The sequence below is a fragment of the Hordeum vulgare genome, chromosome 7H (assembly GCF_904849725.1).
Source record: "Hordeum vulgare subsp. vulgare chromosome 7H, MorexV3_pseudomolecules_assembly, whole genome shotgun sequence".
In the NCBI taxonomy this organism is placed as follows: Eukaryota; Viridiplantae; Streptophyta; class Magnoliopsida; order Poales; family Poaceae; genus Hordeum; species Hordeum vulgare.
Window position 1 is genome coordinate 631,990,633 of NC_058524.1, and position 19,341 is coordinate 632,009,973.

The 19,341-nt window shown below is 44.5% G+C and overlaps 1 protein-coding gene and 1 pseudogene across 1 annotated transcript; one reads left to right on the forward strand and one right to left on the reverse strand.

Moving 5' to 3' along the window:
* The first annotated feature begins 325 nt into the window (after positions 1 to 325).
* Positions 326 to 7,038, forward strand: LOC123410916 (beta-eudesmol synthase-like). Its single transcript, XM_045103842.1, has 7 exons — positions 326 to 638; positions 1,393 to 1,651; positions 3,298 to 3,673; positions 3,839 to 4,057; positions 4,319 to 4,457; positions 6,164 to 6,412; positions 6,541 to 7,038. The coding sequence occupies exons 1-7, from the start codon at positions 510 to 512 to the stop codon at positions 6,829 to 6,831; spliced, it is 1,662 nt and encodes a 553-aa protein (XP_044959777.1). The 5' UTR covers positions 326 to 509; the 3' UTR covers positions 6,832 to 7,038.
* On the reverse strand, positions 7,011 to 18,832 carry LOC123409637 (annotated as a pseudogene).
* Between the last annotated feature and the right edge of the window lie 509 nt (positions 18,833 to 19,341).

Below are 19,341 nucleotides of genomic sequence, written 5' to 3' on the forward strand. Positions count from 1 at the left end.
TCCGCGAACGAAGTGAATGATAACGTGGGATTGATGCTCACAACGCGGACCGGGTGGGTCGATGTTAGCGAAGATTAGGCCATCTGAGTAGAAGATTAGGCCCATGTGAATAGGAGATACGATAAGATGCTGCTAATTGGGGATCGTGTAGTGCAACTGTGAGATAAGATATGTGCTTACTGTTCACATGGCACCTGTTGGTACTGATCAAAGTATCTTTGGGTAGTTACAACTAGTACGTCCTTACTTGGAAGCATGCACGCGTGTAGGCACTTGCATCTATAAATAGTGCCTACTACATTGGGAAAGCAGACCACCCAGTTCACGGGCAACTAGTGCATGTAAGGTCTCAAGCTGAGTGCATTAGTTTGTTTGTGTGTGTGAGTGTGAGTGTGTGTGTGTATGTGTGAGAGAGAGAGTCTGTGTGAGCGTGTGTGTGAGAGAGAAAGAGTGTGTGTGAGAGAGAGAAGGAGAGGAAGAGAAAGAGAGAGAGAGAGGGAAATCAAGCGATGGCGGCCAATCGAGTGATCGCCCAAGGCTACACGGTGGTGGACGAGCGACGACACGAGGTCGATTACCGACTCAGTGTGTGGGGGGACTACTTCATCAAAAACCCTACGCTACCCCATACTCATCAGGTACCTACACTTGATGTGTGTGTGAGTGTGTGTGTGTGCGCTCTTTCTTACAACATACATGCATGCATGCTCTGGGCCAAAATCAACGGCCTTGTAGAGAGAATAAGTTTTTTCCTTGTTGAATCTTGTTACACATTACAAGGGATATATATATATATATATATATATATATATATATATATATATATATATATATATATATATATATATATACACACACCCAGGAGAGAGAAATCGATCGCCCTACAATTCAGGCACGCAGGTGCCTTGGCGTCGTGGGATCCTAAATACCCCCTCCGTTCCTAAATATAAGTCTTTCTAGAGGTTCCACTATTGGACTACATACGGATGTATATAGACATATTTTAGAGTACAAATTCATTCATTTTGCTTTGTATATAGACACCTAGTAAAATCTCTTAAAAGACTTATATTTAGAAACGAAGGGGGTAGTCTAGGACAAGTACAACAGTTAATAATGTTACAGTGTACAAGTGTTTAACGGCAAGATGTGTAACCATGCATACTTATTTTGTAGGAACAAAAACCTATTTTTATTGAATTTGTCCAGTTTCGGGACATGGCACCAACATGTCTCATTGTGATGTGCTACATCCCATATAAAAGCTGCTCAGATGAATTTAAAATGTCCCTTTTGTTTCTCATGTGGTGGATATATAAGCGGTGTGTTTTCGCATACCTCAACTTTCCTGTAACGTTCTTCTCTAGTGTAACAATGTGATCACTCTTGTAGAACTCCAAACAATGGATGATTGAAAGGCGTGACAAGCTAATACTCGAAGCAAGGGACAAGTTACTCGGCTTATCGGATCCATTGGCCGAACTGAAGATGATCGACGCGCTTCAGCTTCTCGGGGTTTCATATCATTTCAAAGTAGATATAGATTCGAAACTGCAGAAACTTTCCACACACAAGTTTGACAATGAGAATCTCCTCGGCATATCCCTTCAGTTCAGGTTGCTGAGGCAAGAACGTCATCATATATCTCATGGTAAACCATTCTATGTACCCCGTGACTCCTTCTACTCATCAACTACACGCCACATGGACACTCGACATATTTTAACTTTCACTCGGTGTATTAGTGAATATGGCTCCAAATCACTTAATACATCAAGCTCTTCTTATAAGACATGGCCACAAAGAATGTATCAAATACTAGCTAATTCAAAGGATAAATTGCTGGAGTATTTACATTCAACATATATTCTTGATTAATGTTTGTTGGTTCTAGATTGTTTCTTCTTGCATTATTATGTTACTATACTCATGAATTTCGTCGTCTTCACAACATAGTTCATTTCATTTGTATTTTTATGAGTCTGTAAACCTTTTACATTATGGTAATTTTCCTAATAAATTTTTCCTACACGTTACTTTTGAAAACTCTATGATATATTTTTTATTCTTCTAAATATGATGACTTACCTGCTACATGTCCTAAAACGACTACTACATCAAACTCATTTTTGGGATCCCATTTTTTCATCTTATATTTTGAGGGGTGATAACTTGATTGTCACAAGGGTAAATAGACAAACTAAGAGAAATAAATTGTCTCTGGTGGCGACCAGTGAATTTTTAAAATGATTACTCAGGAAATTTCCCCCAAAAAGATAACTCTTTAAGAGATATTCATGGTTTCTATGTGCTCATAAATTTCACTCAAAATAAAACGTTCTTCCGTTGATGAAATAAAAAAACATTGATGATTCCAAAACCAAAATGTTATTCACTACTGATGTTTTGTTCGAGATGATTGTATTTTTCTAATATTGAGACTTTTCACTCACTAACAAATGAATATATTACATATAGGTCTAGCACTTTCTAGATTTATTTGGAATTGAGCTAGCGGACATGCTCTAATGGGCACTTCAAATTTGCGCTGAATAAATGGTCATCTATTTTGATAGGGATAATTGTGATCTACCAAACACAATAGAAATTTCTTTTGTTAATGTGCATTGAAATGGTTTATAAGACTTCTTTCACTACTTCAATATCTAGAAATTTAACCTAGAAAGATATTCGAATGTTGAATCACTATATTAATTCTATGGGAATTTTCTTTCCCATAATTATACACATCATATCCAACATTATTTGTCCAATGGTTTTTGTTCGACTTATGTAATTTTCCTAAGTTTGAATTGTCTTATGGAAATGAGGTTTCTTTTTTCTATTTTCTGAATTTTCTATTTTGTAGTTTGCAGTTGTAGTTTTATCAACATTAGGCATTTTTAGATGAATTTTATATAAATGCAAGTATATAGTAAACCATCATAAAGCATGGGAATTAATTACATGAATAATTGATTAGGCATACACAAGGTATCTGAAGAAAATCCAGAACATTATCTAAGCTACACATAAGATATTGCAAAAATGTGGTTCCTTATGGAGTGTCATATGATGTTGGCACAATAACTTACATTTTTTACTAGCATGTAGAAAACATGTATACCAACCTATTAGTTGCATGATTATTATCTAGTACTTTACTTGTCCACCTATTATAGAAATAGTATTAACATATATTTCAATATTTTAAACAACTGGTTGATTTTGAAATGTATTGAAATTTTATGTAGAACTTGGAAACTTACCATTTATCCGTGGTTATCATTTTAATAGATGTTTTCCAGAGCTTTTTGGACAACCAAGGAAACTTTAAGGCCACTTTACAAAGTGATGTACGATCTTTGCTTGCCCTCTATGAGGCATCTCATCTTGGCACACCAAATGAGCAATTTCTAAAACATGCCCAGAGGAAAACATCCGGTCTCCTAAAATCGATGGTTGGCCACCTTGAAAAACCACTCGCAGATAAAGTGAAACATGCACTTGAAACACCATCCTTTCGGAGGATGAAGATATTGGAGTCCAGGCTATATATCCCTCTATACCAGGAGGATAAGGAGGAATGCAACGTAATGCTACTTGAACTTGCAAAACTTAACTTTTATTTGCTCCAATGCCTTTACCGTGAAGAAGTAAAGGAAATATGCGAGTAAGTTTCACATTTCCATATGTAATCAAATTGATTGTAAAAGTAGTTTCTTTTAAGTCATATGAGTTGACATAGTTAGTGATCATTTATCCAAATACATGGATTTAGATCATTATCTGAATAGTTAATATGATGATGCTTGATAAACGGGTTTTTCCCACGAAGGTGGTATCATGGATTGGAATCACCAAGAAAATTATTCTATGCAAGACATAGACCAGTAGAAGCGTACTTTTGGGCACTTGGATTGTACTATGAACCACAATATGCCAAGGCCAGAAAGTTGCTAGCAAAGTTTATAGCAACAATTACACCATACGATGACACTTTTGATAACTATGGTGTATTGGAAGAGCTGCAACCTTTCGCAGACATCATGCAAAGGTATTTTCGACTAATTACGAGATATATTTTGATCTAAGCTAATATTGTAATGTTTTCACCTCGCATGTAAAGTAACTTATGGTCTAGTTAAATACAAAAAAAAAAGTTATGTGATCCATAAAAATTATTCACATATTACATTTCATTAGGAGAATCCTTTGAAAAAAAATCAATCTATGAGCATATAATTTATGTTAGATAATATGATGTTACTATATACATATTCCAATTTACTAATACAAATGACACTTATTCTCGTAGGTGGAACCTAAATGACATTGAACAACTCGGAGAAGACTACAAAGACTATGCACAATTTATGTTTGGTACCATGATTGAGATAGAGAATGCACTTCCGAAGGACATAGCAACCATAAATGTCAAATTTATCAAAAAAATTGTAAGGTTTCCAACTCTATATTAATTTAAATTGATATTCAGTCACATTATATGGGCCATTCTTTCAGTATGGATGTTTTTTTTATTTTACATGAACTTCGTGTAATGGCTCCTTCATTCCATGTTATTTTGCAACGGTAACATGTCTAATTTGTGCATAAGATGAAATTTGCACAATTGTATGGACACGCAAAAATTAGACAGATTTTTCATGGAAATTTCCCTTCATATGTAACCTTTATTATATCGGAGTTTTGATGATAGGAACTCCTATAAATGAAAATATTATACACTTATCTCTTGTGATGTGGACCGAACCTCGATGTGACATCCGATCTATTGTTGCGGCCCGATCTTTCACGACACTCCATCTTCAGTAGCAGCAACCTCTCGCCCGAGCACACGATGTACACGAAGTAGAGGGTTTGAACCTTACGGCTCAGTACGAGAAAACCAATCTCGACAACGGTACTCACGCACAAAACAATTTCCACGAAGAGAGTTGGACACGTACACAACTTCTTTCAAGGAGAGTTGGACACGTACACAACTTCTTTGCCAAGGAGCCTGCTCCTTGCGTGGCTAGAAGAGAAATAAATATCTGCCATTTATCTTCTTGACCGATCCCAAAAAAATCAGTAAATATGATTTCTATTTTATCGTATCATATCACCTTGCATGCATACGTTACTCCTCCATAAAATTTGGAGTCCCAGGTTGCATGTCCACTGAGATTACCAACGCAATCACATGCACGTGCAGGTTTTGAACGCGCTTGTTTTCTTCTTACTAGGATGTATTTTTATTCCTTTCCATAGTATTCTTTAGGCCGAACAACACCCATCTTCATTAGTATATTTCCATCATCTTGGAAAACGTCTGTAGTATATTCAGTACTAAGTATCGATGTTATTGTATCATTAGCGATCATCGTAGTTAAAATACACATGGTCACTGAAAACACTAGAATTGCTCATGGTCATGGACATATCATCTTATAGTAAAACAACATCAGATACATTCCATCCAAGCAACCTGAAATGTTCAATTCTAATTTTCACTATTCTCTATACTAACAACCATTATTTGTAAAGTATAAACATATAACATTTCTAAGATATGCCTTTCTCGAAAACAAATGGCCACATCTTTAGTATGCACATTGTCCAATATCTTAGCGAATAATTACAGTATTGGATGAAAATTATATTACATATGATCTTGATAAGTTATTGTACTTGTAACATGTTAATCCATAGTTTTTTATCAGCTTATCTTAAAGAGCATCGTGGATTACATTATTTTCCGCGACAATAATATATAACTTAGGAAAATATGTACAAATAAGAAATACTTGTGGATTCCACTTAACTGTTTTCCATATAGAATTTATATTTGATGAATGTGCACCTAGATGTATACTATGGTATGATAAATGTAGAGTATCTATAATGTTACCACCTGAATTATTAAATTCCTTAGGACCAAGGGATATAGTTCATGAAGCCATTAAAGACTTTCTAATATGTATAAATGTATGAAATTTCGTGGTCTAGTTTACAAATTGTTTTGATCAGATGACGTAGTCACTAATAAGATTATTTTACTATCATTTTGAGAAATACATTGAAGTCAAAACATAATTTATTCTAGTGCTTCTATAATTATTGTAGTGTATTCTTGCATTAATAGTTATGTTTCTTGTAGATTAATGAGGTATGCAAAGGTTATGTCACTGAAATTGTTTGGAGAGATAACAAATACATACCACCTGTAGAGGAACATTTGAAGGTCACGCTCATTACGTGCTTTTATTGGGCTATTAATTGCACCGCGCTTGTTGTATTTGAAGAAAATGTTACAAAGGAGGTTCTAGAATGGATGTCTACATTTCCTCCAATTGTCAAGGATTCTTGTATTGTATCCCGACTAATGGATGACATTGTTGCGCATGAGGTAATGTTCTATTAATTTTATAGTTGATTTCAGTTTGAAATGCAAAGTCTTGTGAAATTTGGACACAAAATATATGACAATGCGTAATTTCATTTATTAAATCCTAATAAAATATATGCATATTGTAGTTTGAAACAGAAAGAAACAATGTTGCCACTGCTGTAACTTGGCACATGAAAGAGTACGGAACAACAAAAGAGGAGGCAAGTGAAGTGCTTTGGGACGTTGTGGAAAATGCATGGAAGGACATGAACAAGGAATATCTCAACAGGACAGATATACCAGCTTCACTGCTAGTCCGTGTAATAAATCTTGCGCGAATGATGGAAACAATGTATAAGGAAATTGATGGGTACACAGACTCAGCAATACTTAAGAATCGGATATCTCTGTTGCTTGAGAAGCCAATCAGCTTTTAGGGTACAATCCCACAGAAGATTGAAATTTCCACCATCAGAATAAAAAAAATTGGTATTGTTGGTACAAGCTAGACATGAATGTGGAAATAATTGTCTTGTCTCTTAATTACTCTGGTATGTTTTTTGGCTTCTTTTCAAGATGTCTGTTGTGTAATACTCCACTAGAGCTTGTACCAACATCAAACCATCAATATTTGTACCTTTATGAATGGTTTGGGTAATTTAAAATATTTGCAAATGCTATATGAGTCCTCACATGGTATGCATAATTTAAATGTTTGTTAATGTTGTATGAGCTGTATACAAGCAGCCAAAGTTGCTGCCTGTGTATATCTTGTCGTTTCCTTGATTGGGCCGCCAGCCGCATGCATCTCATCATCTTGTACAAAATAGATGCAAGCAAGCACCCCTCGAGAAAATAAAAATAAGCAAGAGATAGATGCAGGGATTAACAAGTGTTCTCTCTGTTCTTAAATACAATTCTTTTTTAGAGGTTTCTCTATAAGACTATATACGGATGTGGGTAGACATATTTTAAAATATACATTCATCAATTTTACCGGTCGCAAGATCCGCCGCGACCGCGACGACAGCGACATCCTGCTGCTCTGGTTCGCGATGCTGGCGCTCCTCGCCAGCCGCCGCCCGTCGCTGACGACGTCCTCGGCGCGGCGGCGGTCCTCGCCCACCAGCTTCAGGCTCATGCTCCCGATCTGCTTCCTCAGGGCCGCCGACGGGGTCGGTGGCTCCGACAGCGCCAGCGCCAGCGCGCGGTTCTTCCAGCAGTCGTCGTCGTCCAGTTCCAGGTGCGCGTTGACGTCGCCGGCGGCGGCCAGCAGGAGCGCCGCGCTCGCGCTCCCCGCCGCCGCCGCGCGCGTCTGCTCGAAGAAGAGCACCTGCACAACCACGCGCAGCGGGAGGCGGTCGTTCTGCGCCGCGTGGATGCTCGCCTCCTTGGACAGCTTCTTCACGTCCATCGGCTCCTCTTCTCCACCTTGGATAGATTCGGGTGCATCTGACGAGAAGAATCCACAGCATTTTTCATGTCAAGATCATCAAAAGTTGAAAACATACAGCGCGATTCTCTTGACACAAGAGAATCAACACCAATTTTCGTGGCAAACAATCGTGCATGAGATCAGATGTAATGTACCTTGAGGAAGACATCAATGGTGGTGTACAGGGCATCGTGCGATGGCCTGGCCGACTCCGGCATGGAGGTCGACAGCCCCCGACGAAGCTCGAAACCGGCAGGTTCGGGTCGGCGGCGACCTCGGTCAAGTACCCATCGACGAGCTTGCACAGCGCCGGCAAGGAAGGGCCGTCTGCCTCCACGTTGGTCTCGACTCGAACACATCCTCCCTGTCAATGCCGTCCACTCCGGCGCGCCGCGTGTACCGGCCGACCAGCGCCTCGACCAGGTCGACGTCGTAGGCAGTCTGCGCCGGCGGCTTGGCCGGTATCATTAGATCGTTCACCGATGCATCGTGCACCTGCAGGACGATCCTGTCCAGGAGCTCCTCCCTCAGCAGCTCCCCTGCCCCTACCAGGACGGCGAGCTTCAGCAGGTTCAGGAGGAACTGGCACGAGCAGCCGCACGGCGACGACCCGTCGTCGTCGGACGGCATGAGCCACACGATGGTCTCGAGCACTTCCAAGGCGCAAGCATCGTCGTCATCTGCCGGGGTGTCGCCGCGCCGGCAACTCTCGGGGAGCCACCTCGCGGCGTAGGCCCTGAGAGCTTCCCCGACGACATCGGGAGGCAGCCTATCCCCCCTGGACTTGACCGCCGCCATGACGCGCTTGTAGAGCTCCACGTCCAGCTCGCACAGGTCCTCCACCCACCAGTCCCGTGGCACCGCCGGCGACGACGACGAGCACCGGCGAGCCTCGACGATCTCATCAGACGACGCCGCTTTCCGGTTGTACGTGTAGGACCAGACCACGCTCCCGGGGCCTCCAGGGTGGTCCTCTCCAGCATGGCTGCAGTAGCGTGCTGGCTCGATGCCACCAAGCCCCAGCACACCCTTGTTTTATGTTGTTGAAGCGTTTGCTCGTACGGGGGGCCAAGATTTGGCAAGCTGCTGCACCCACACGATTGCTTCTGTTGAAGTGTGTGCTCGTGAGGAAGGTCAGGATGCGGCGAGCTCCAACACTGTCCAAGCTTTTGGTACTCCCCTCCAGCGATCCCGATTCAACTCTGCCAAGACTGCCAACTACCAGGAGGAAGACCTTAGCAGGTGCAACTGGACCGAACCTGATACGCAGCAGCCCCAGGCTGCAAGCCAATCGCGATGCTTGCTGAGAGGTTACTCTGCGAGTGCATGGGTGTTGTTGAAGAGGGTGAGCCAATCACATAAGCAGCCATAGACAAGTATGTGTCCCTCTTTCGCGGATAGCTGCCAGGCCTGGCTATTGCGGCACTGAGAGCCCGATTCCAGCTTGATTGTGATCTTGCCCTGTGATACGTCATCAATCGTATCTACTTTTCCAAACTCTTTTGCCCTTGTTTTGGACTCTAATTTGCATGTTTTAAATGAAACTAACCCGGACTGACGCTGTTTTCAGCACAACTGTCAGGGTGTTGTTTTTGTGCAGAAATAAAATTTCTCGAACTAACCTGAAAAGTTATGAGAATTTTTTATGGAATATATAAAAAATATCAGAGAAAGAATCAACTGAAGATACGCTGCTAGTGGGCCACGAGCCCCGCAGGCGCGCCCCTAGGATGCGCCTAGCACTACTGGAATTCCTATATTTGCCGTCTGCCAAATCTTTGCCATCAGCCAGCAGACGGCGAAGAACCTCTTTACCGTGTGTTGGCAAAAAAACAGACAGTAAAGAGGAGGCTGATGGCAAAATACATATTTGCCATCAGCCACCTCTTTGTCGTCTGTCATCAGACGGCAAAGGTAGGGATGGCAGACGGCAAAGCTATCCCACCCCACCCCTCCTCTCTCCCCATCCCACCCCGGCCCCACCTACCCCTTTGCCGTCTGCCTGACTAGCTTTGCCGTCCGTGGCAGACGGCAAAGGGGATGGACCCCCCAAACGTTAACGGTCGCCGCGCGCCCCACCTCTCTCCTCTCTCCCACGCACTCTCTCTCACTGCTCTCCCCTCAGCGCCGCCGCAGCCCCTCAACGCCGCCGCAGCAGCCCCCGGCCCCCAGCGCCGCCGCCGCCCCACCGCCGCCGTCGCCGACGCCACCCCCACCCCCACCTCCCCACCCCACCGCCGCCCTGCGCCCCCCCTGCGGCCCTCCTCCTCCTCCCTGCGCCCCCGCCGCTGCCGCCGCCGACGCCACCCCCCACCCCACCGCCGCCCTGCACCCTCCTCCACCGCCGCCCTCCTCCCCCTGCGGCCCTCCTCCCCCTGGTAAGTTTCTGTTTCTTCTTTTTTTTAATAGTTTTTGTTTAATTAGTTCTTACTTTTAGTTTAGTTTTAGTTTCAGTTTTAGTTTAGGTTTAGTTAGGTTAGTTTCAGTTTTAGTTTAGTTAGTTTCAGTTTTAGTTAGGTTAGTTTCAGATTTAGTTAGGTTAGTTTCAGTTTTAGTTAGGTTAGTCTCAGTTTTAGTTTAGTTTTAGTTTTAGTTTCAGTTTTAGTTTAGGTTTAGTTAGTTTAGGTTTAGAAGAAGAAGAAGAAGGAGAAAGGAGATGAAGAAGAAGGAGAAAGGAGAAGAAAAAAATAAGAAGAAGAAGGAAAAGAAGAAGAAGGAAAAGGAAGGGAAGGAGAAGAACCAAGAAGAAGAAGAAGAAGAAAAATAGGAGAGGAAGAGAAGAATAAGAGGAAAAAAGAAAATAAGAAGAAGAAGAAGAAGAAGAAGAAGAAGAAGAAGAAGAAGAAGAAGAGAAGAAGAAAACAAGAAGAAGGAGAAGAAGAATAAGAGGAAAAAAGAAAAAATAAAATAAGAAGAAGAAGAAGAAGAATAAATTAGTAGATTTAGTAGGTAGTTTCTGTTAGTTAATTAGTAGATTTAGTAGGTAGTTTAGTGGTAGATTAGTAGTTAATTAGTAGTTTTAGTGGTAGATTCTGTTAGTTAATTAGTAGATTTAGTAGAAGAAAAGAAGAAGAAAAGAAGAAGAGAAGAAGAAGAGAAGAAGAGAAGAAATAGGCAAAATGGGCTAATTAACCCAACAATGACATAACCTGAAAAGTAGTATAGGTAACCTGGAAAGTCCTCTGGACCAAAAGGGCAACTTCTGGACCTGCTTAATAGAAAGAATAGGAAGAAGAAGAAGAGGAGGAGGAGGAGAAGAGGAGGAGGAGGAGAAGAGGAGAAGAGGAGGAGGAGGAGAAGAAGAAGAAGAAGAAGAGGAGGAGGAGGAGGAGAAGACAAAAATAAGAAGGAGAAGAAGAAAAGAAGTAGTATAGGACAATGACATAACCCAGCTCATTAATATTATATACTTAGCTTGTTTTCCTCTAAAATGGGATAATTAGCCCATTTAGCTCAAAAAAGACATAATTAGGTAATTTAGCTCCAACATAATTAGGTAATTGTTGTACGAGCTCCGCCCCTGCATTCGTGGGTCAGTACAAATTTCATCTCCTCCCCGCCCCTTCATTTACTGTGGCTCGGTTTCCGGATGCAACTTTCTAGATTTAGGTAATTCAATTAATTTATCAGTATGCGTGACCAGTATGCGTCTCCCGTTCGAAAGGGCGACATCTATAAATATGCATGTCTTTGCATATTTATAACCGCCATCCTTTCGAATTGTCCAACATTATCCATGGACAGCCCGAGTATGTGTAGATTGGGTTCGTTTTCCCGTATGCTGTGCTCTGGATCCGATGCGGAATTTCGTCAGTGCCTCCCTGTTGTTCTCCGGATGCACATCCTCTCTGTTTATTGCGGAGACGTGTATCAGGAGAACAGCGGGGAGGTGCTGTCGAAATTTTGCGTTGGATCTGGAGCAGAGCATGGGAAAATGAACCCAATCTACACATACTCGGGTGGGATTAGGACCTATCTTTACCTATTAGCGTGTAGGTTGCCTGGACGTAATAAAAATGGCGAAAGATGAATATAAATGCTAAATTATATATAAATATATTTCTTCTGTCTTTAGTAGCTACGCAAGATGAGTGATCGTGCGTGGATGTATACCGGTCACCCTAGTCAGAAAGAGATGACGAAAGAATGGTTTTTAAAAACAAAGGAATTTTTGAAAGCCGCATTCGCAAATGGCCAGGAAAGAAACTATTGCCCCTGTCCTGGATGCGACAACTATAAAAAGACGACAGAGGCTGTAATGATTAAACACCTGCAGAGGAGGGGTTTTAAGCCTAATTATACGGTGTGGACATTTCATGGTGAGTCTATACAACGCACAAGAGCTGAGGTGGTCCGTCGTCGCACGGACGAGCATGGTACTGGGATTGAAGACATGGTGCAAGACTTTGATGATGCTCGGGATTCAGAAGATGAGATGGAGGAATCTGCAAAGGCCTTTTATGAAATGTTGGAGTCTTCAAAACGTCCTCTCCATGAGCACACCGAGCTCTGTCAGCTGGATGCAATTGCACAAGACCCTTAGTCCCAGTGTTATATTTGGTTATTTACTAAAATCTCCTTTTGGGGGAGAAGGGTGGATTGTTAGTGTAGATGATTTAGAAGATATAATTGGTGGACATGTATGGTTGGGTTTTATTTGTGTATTTGGGGGAATTTGGCATATTTTAACCAAACCTAATGGCTCTGAAGGCTCAGTTCAACTTGGGAAGAGAATGCTACGACGCGATGATGACACTATTTGGACGTTTCCTACCCAAAGGCCATGTCATGCCTGCAAACCTGTACCAGTCGGACAAAATACTTCGTGTACTTAAGATGCCCTATGAGAAGATAGATGCATGTGAGAAAGGATGTGTCTTATTTAGGAAGGAGTATGCACACTTGGACTATTGTCCCAATTGCGGGTCTTGCAGGTATCTTGTGGTAGACAACGGTATGGGTGAGAAGAGGCAGACCAAAATCGCAGTTAGTGTTCTTCGGTATATGCCAATCGTACCAAGACTTCAACGTCTTTTCATGGTCGAAGAGACAGCCAGACAGATGACATGGCACAAATTGGGCAAAAGAACCGAACTAGATGCGGATGGGAATAAGATGATGGTACACACATCGGATGGGGAAGCGTGGAAAAATTTCGATGGATTGCATCAGGATAAAGCGGCAGATCCAAGGAATCCTCGAGTCTGCGCCGTCACGGATGGTTTTAATCCCTTCGGCATGACGGCAACCCAATACAGTTGTTGGCCTGTATTTGTCATTCCACTGAATCTCCCCCCCCCCGGGCAGATTATGCAAAGAAAGAACATATTTCTGACGTTGATAATTCCAGGGCCCAATTATCCGGGGAAGAATATGAATGTGTACCTGCAACCGCTTAAGGATGAATTGGAAGAAGCTTGGGAAAATGGGGTCAAGACATACGATGCCGCTAGAAAAGAAAACTTCAAAATGCATGTGTGGTACATGTACTCTATGCATGACTTGCCAGCGTATGCGCTATTCTGTGGATGGTGTGTGCATGGAAGGTTCCCGTGCCCCCAATGCAAGGCAGCTCTTCAGTTTCTTTGGTTGAAGGAGGGTCGGAAGTATTCTTGCTTTGACTTGCATAGACAGTTCCTGGATCCTGACCATCAGTTCAGAAAAGACAAGAAGAACTTTACCAAAGGTAAAGTTGTCAAAAACTTGGCACCACATGCGTTCACAGGCCAACAGATCCTGGATCAGTTAAACGCCCTCGAGCCTGATCCAGAGCGTCTAGGGTATTTCAAGGGGTATAATTCAAAACATGCCTGGACTCACAAGCCATGCTTCTGGGATCTGCCTTACTTCAAAGACCTCCTTCTTCCACACAATATCGACATGATGCACACTGAAAAGAATATCGGAGAGGCTATTTTTGGTACATTGTTCGACATAGATGGGAAGACAAAGGATAATATTAAGGCTAGAGTCGATCAAGAGACACTATGTCATAGACCGTTACAAAACATGCGAGAAGGCAAAGGAAAGCAGAAGTGGTCGAAGCCAAAGGCCTGGTTCAATCTTGGAAGGCCAGCTATGAGGGAAATTATCTTGTGGGTCAAAATGCACTTGATGTTCCCCGATGGGTATGCAGCGAATCTAAAGAGGGGAGCGAGTCTTGAAAAATTAAAAATCTTTGGTCTCAAGAGTCATGATTGGCACATATGGCTAGAGCGGGTAATGCCGGTGATGTTACGTGGCTTTATTCCTGAGGATGAATGGCTAGTACTGGCGGAGCTGAGCTATTTCTTCCATGTTCTTTGTGCGAAAGAATTGTCGCCTGGCGTGGTAGAAGACATGGAGGAGTTTGCACCGGAGTTGTTGTGCAAGTTAGAGAAGATCTTTCCACCGGGCTTCTTTAATCCAATGCAGCATTTGATTTTACATCTACCGACCGAGGCAAGATTGGGTGGGCCCGTGCAAAATCGTTGGTGCTTTGCAACTGAGAGGATGCAGAACACCCTTCGAGCTAAATGTAAAAATAAGCGTAGAATTGAAGCATCGATGGCTGAGGCATTCATTACTGAGGAGGTGGCAAACTTTGTGACAGCACACTACGAAGCCAAAAATCATCATTTGCATAATCCGAAGCCCCGGCACAATGATGGAGACCCTAAAAAAGGTGGGTCCAACCTCAGCCTATTCAAAGGGAAGCTCACACCAGCCGGTGCTTCGAAACCAATAATGTTGGATATCGAAGAATGGCAGAACATTTCGTTGTATATCTTCAACAACCTAACAGAAGTGCGGCCGTACATCGAGTGAGTTCTCGGCACATTTTCCCGTAACTTCTAATTCATTTGAACTGCTCTTATTCCCGGATATTTCAAACAGCCGTTACGTCGTCAAATTCTTGGATGGAGCGGTGATCGAAAATGATTCCGTCGAAGAGTATGAGCTTCTGTCAAAGACAGGAGGCGGCTATCCCGGTTTTATCTCTTGGTTCAAACAAACGGTAATTATCAATAATGGACCATTTCATTCTTGGTCTAACTTGCGGCTAATGCAACAACCGTTTCGTATTAAACTTGTAGGCTAATTCAGAGTCTATGGACGCCGAATTGAGACAAGTCACTAATGGTTTTGACTATAAGGTCTGTTCATTTGAGAAATACAACATCAACGGGTATCTCTTTCGTACCTTTGGCAAAGAGCTATCTATGCCCGACCGGAAATCTACAAATTGTGGTGTCTCTGCTATCGGCGAAGGTGTTATCGAGTATTATGGAAGAGTTGAAGCAATTTATGAACTTCAATTCTATGGTGAAAACCCAACGAACGTAGTAGTCTTCAAATGTTATTGGTTCCAGCCGAAGGAACCTAGAAGGACTCATGAACATATAGGACTAGTCGAAATCAATCCAAACACCCATTTAGATGTTCCCGATGTCTATATTACGGCTCAACAGGCGACCCAAGTTTTCTACCTACCGTGGGCATGCCAAATGGATAAGAATCTGGAAGGTTGGTATGTTGTTTATGAAGTGCCGCCACATGTCAGACCACCTCTCCCAAATGAACAGGATTATGAACCTCACATTAACCCAGACACATATGATGGAGAATTCTTCCAAGAAACACGTCTTTCCAAGAAAGGTTTCAAGAACCGCCGTGCTTCATCCAAGAACATGGAAGTAGACAGCGACAATGAATCCGACTCCAGCCCTAAGCCGGAACCAGAAGACCTGGAACTCGTAGAGGTTACTGATGCGGATGACCTGTCAATGCTTCAACGATTAAAGGAAGGCATTTCACAACTTCACGCCGTTGAACCCGATGAGCACGTCATTCATGAAGACATGCGTGATAGTGATGATGATGATGCATTTATTGATGATGATTATTAGTTTGTAAGATTCACAACTTAAATTATATATATTTTAATCTTTATTATTCATGTACATATTATTATTCATGTCAGTCATTCAATTTTTTTATGTTGTACTAATTTCTTTTAATCTTTATCATGGCAGGTGTTGAAAGATGGTGGGCGCGGGTCCAGATCGCTCGACGGGTTCTTCCCGGGCGCCCCGCACGAGGGGTGGTACTTCCATTCCACCCCTATCTCTCCGTAGAGCCTTGGCAGACAGTCTTTCGACACCAGACGTGGGTTCTTCTTCGTCGGCGGCATTGCCCGCTGGGAGAGGTGCTGGTCGGGTAGGGAAGAAGGGGAAGGGTACAGGGAGAGGTGGTGGCCGCGGAAGATCCAGGAGGACTGTTGAGCCGTCCTCGCCACCACCACCAGCTCATTCACCCGAGCATAGGACTAGTATGGTCGACCCATTTGCGGAGGAGGCTACGGGGACTCCGGTCCAGGAGCCTGGTGTTCACGGGCATTCTTCCCATGAGACTCCGGTCCAGGAGCAGCCTCGGGTCGAGGTGCACTCAGCCCAGGAGCAGCCGGAGGAGACTACGGTTCCGGAGGCTTCACCCGACGTGGAGAGGTCCGGATGGGAGCCTTGGCCGGATCGTACCGAGTTGCCGGATTGGACCGAGGGTCCGGGTGGCTCAGGGGGCGGGGATGGCGGGGATGAGATTACGGATAGCGAGGGCGATGTGCAGGTGGACGGGGCCCCGGCTACCATGTACAAGCATGGTAGTACACGTCTCCCGGTCGCCCCGGCTACCCGCGAGCAGAGGCCGGTGATTAAACCTGAAGGAGATAGGTAAGTACATTTACCCTTTTTTTAGCTTTTGCCTTCAAGTTTGTTCAAATATCTAATGCGCTGACCTTATCATACTGCAGGGGATGGGTACACCCTCTTGGAGTCAGTAGGCCGAACTCCGTCCTTGGTGTGCTTTCCGGACAAATTTCCCGGGGTTTGTCACGTTGCCTGGTGAGGGTCAGGTTCCTACACTAGGATTTACCTGGGAGCACTACCAGGCTGCACAGGCCCCGCCGGAGGAGATTATAGATGGTTTCTTGTGCCACACGAGGGCCGAGATGGTGATCAGGAGCTTTTGGGTAAATTATCCTTTTACATAATCTAAAATTAACAATATATCTAATTATGGTACTAATCGGTGTTTTCACGTTTGATTGCAGACCTTCTATAGGTGTGAGGATGGATATGAGGAGGCGGCGGCCAGGGTTCTCGAGGTCGAGTGTAGGCGGTTACTACAGAACTTGCGCCACGAGGCTCGGCCGCAGGCTATTCGAGATTACTACGCCACGCGTGGTATTAAGAAGGAGAAGAAGGATTGCCGTGGAAAGTTTCTGAAGAAGGAGCAATACATGAAGGTAATTACCTATTCTTAAGTCCTTCTACGTAGTTTTCTTGATTTCATTCATAGGCGTAGCGCTGAAAATTCTTTCTAATAACTTACAGGTGCCCCCGAGATGGTGTGCGGATAAGATGGATTGTTGGGAAGCGTCGGTTGATGAGTGGTGCACAGGCAGCTGGCGAGCCGTCCACGATAATGCGAAGGATCGGCGTAGCCAAATGGTTGGTGTGCCACACCATCAAGGCAGCGCCAACTTACTTCAGTTTGGACGAAACTGGGTATGTGATTTGCTTCATGATTCATGCAATTCATTCTTATGCTAATATTTTGTTCCTCTCTTTTAGGCGCATCACAATAAGACTGAGATGCCACACTTGTACGACCTTTATGGCATGGCCCATACTGCCTCGTACAAGAAGGCGAAGGCATTCTCTGAGTCTGACATGGATGATCCTAGTAACTTCACCAACATATCATCCCACCAGAAGCTCGTGGCATACAGGGACGCGGGGAAGGCTACGAAAGGGGATGACTTTAACCCTAGCCAGGAACCTTTGGATCCAGAGCTGGTGATGATATCTGGTGGCGGGAGGCCCCATGGCTCGATAGCCATTGGAGATGGGATAATACGTTGTCCACTCACTCTTCCGGAGATCAAGGCGCGCCAGTCGAGCAACTGTCCTGAGATAACGCGTCGTCCACGGCCAGTCGAACTTGCCATCGAGGTTAGTTGTACGGACTAAGAACACTTTCATCCATTTCATTATGTGTGTCACCATAGATCATTACTGTGGTAACGAGGAATGGTTTTTCAGGCTGCTCTTCAGAAAGAGAGAGCGGCAAACCAGGCTGCTCTTGAGAAAGAGAGATTGGCAAGCCAGGCTGCTCTTCAGGCTGCTCTTGATGAGAGGGACCAGAGCACGACACGATTGCTTGAGGAGGAGAGGGCCCGGAATGAGGCGGGTCAACGGGCCCTGTACGAGCTTTTTGTGGTATGTTTTTTTTCACATTAGCCAAATCATGTGTGTAATGTCTGTTTCAATACTAACTAATACGACCCACTCTTCAGGGTCTGTGCGAGAAGAGCGGTCAAGTCCCTCCGCCGATGCCCGTCTTCTCTTCGATTGGCACGGTGAGTTTCATTATAAACTAGTATTAATAATTGAGTGTCATCATGCTAACTGAGACATTGCAAAATATCTTTTCTGCAGAATAACTCCCGAGCGGCATCGCACGACCCTTCTCCAGGGCAACCGTCTCCAAACGAAGCCGGCGCGAGCAACCGTGGTGTTTCTCCTCCTTGATGAGCACTACGGTAAGTTTCTCCTCCAAACTTAGCTTGTTTTCCTCTAAAATGAGATAATTAGCCAATTTAGCTCCAAGAAGACATAATTGGGTAATTTAGCTCAAAAAAGACATAATTAGGTAATTTAGCTCAAAAAGGACATAAAGAGGAGGAGGAGGAGGCCAAGGCCAATTTGGCGTCCCAGCCGCCAGAATGTCATCGTGAGGGCGTCGAAGTCCCACACGATGGGCCCGAGGGTCCGGAGAAAGTCCACACCGAGGATGAAGTCGAAACAGCCGAGGTCGATGCCGGCACAGCTAATGGAAAAGTGTTCGCCCCCGATGGTGATGGGAACGTCGCGGGCGAGTCCATGACACTGGAGGCGGTCACCGTTGGCCACCGTGATCCGAAGGCGCTCCCCGCCCGTGGTCGGAATAGCTAGACGACGCATGGTTGCCTCGGGCAGGAAGTTATGAGTGGAGCCCGTATCCAGCAGGGCGACCAGCTGCTCGCCATGGATTGTCACGGGCAGCAACATGGTCCGCTCATGGCGGATGCCGGCGAGGGCGTGGAGAGAGACGACGCAGGCCGTCGCCGTAGAATCTGCGGCCGAGTCTGGTGCATCGTTCGTCTCGTCCGCCTCGGTGTAGTCGACCGTCTCCAAGTAGAAGAGGCGGGGGCAGACATGTGTCGGCGTGTAGGGCTCATCGCAGTTAAAGCAGAGACCCTGACGTCGACGCTCCTGCTGCTCGGCCGGGGACAACCTGCGGAAGGTCCGTGTGGCGGCCGGAGGTGCGGCCGTTGCGGCTGGCGGAGGCCGGCCCGATGCTGGAAGGGCCGGCATGGGTCGACTGAGCTGGCGGCCGCCCCGTCCGGGCGGTTGCTACAGTGCCTAGGCCCGCTGCTCGAAGGCCCGGGCGTAGTACATGGCGGACTGAAGGTCGGGGTGTTCCCGGAGCT

What these genes read in the sequence shown, in the direction of transcription:
- LOC123410916 (XM_045103842.1), top strand. Translation starts at nt 510, where the DNA reads ATGGCGGCCAATCGAGTGATCGCCCAAGGCTACACGGTGGTGGACGAG. An exon ending in ACGTCATCATATATCTCATG is followed by an intron (nt 1,652 to 3,297) that starts GTAAACCATTCT and finishes TCATTTTAATAG; the next exon opens with ATGTTTTCCAGAGCTTTTTG. An exon ending in TTCGCAGACATCATGCAAAG is followed by an intron (nt 4,058 to 4,318) that starts GTATTTTCGACT and finishes TTATTCTCGTAG; the next exon opens with GTGGAACCTAAATGACATTG.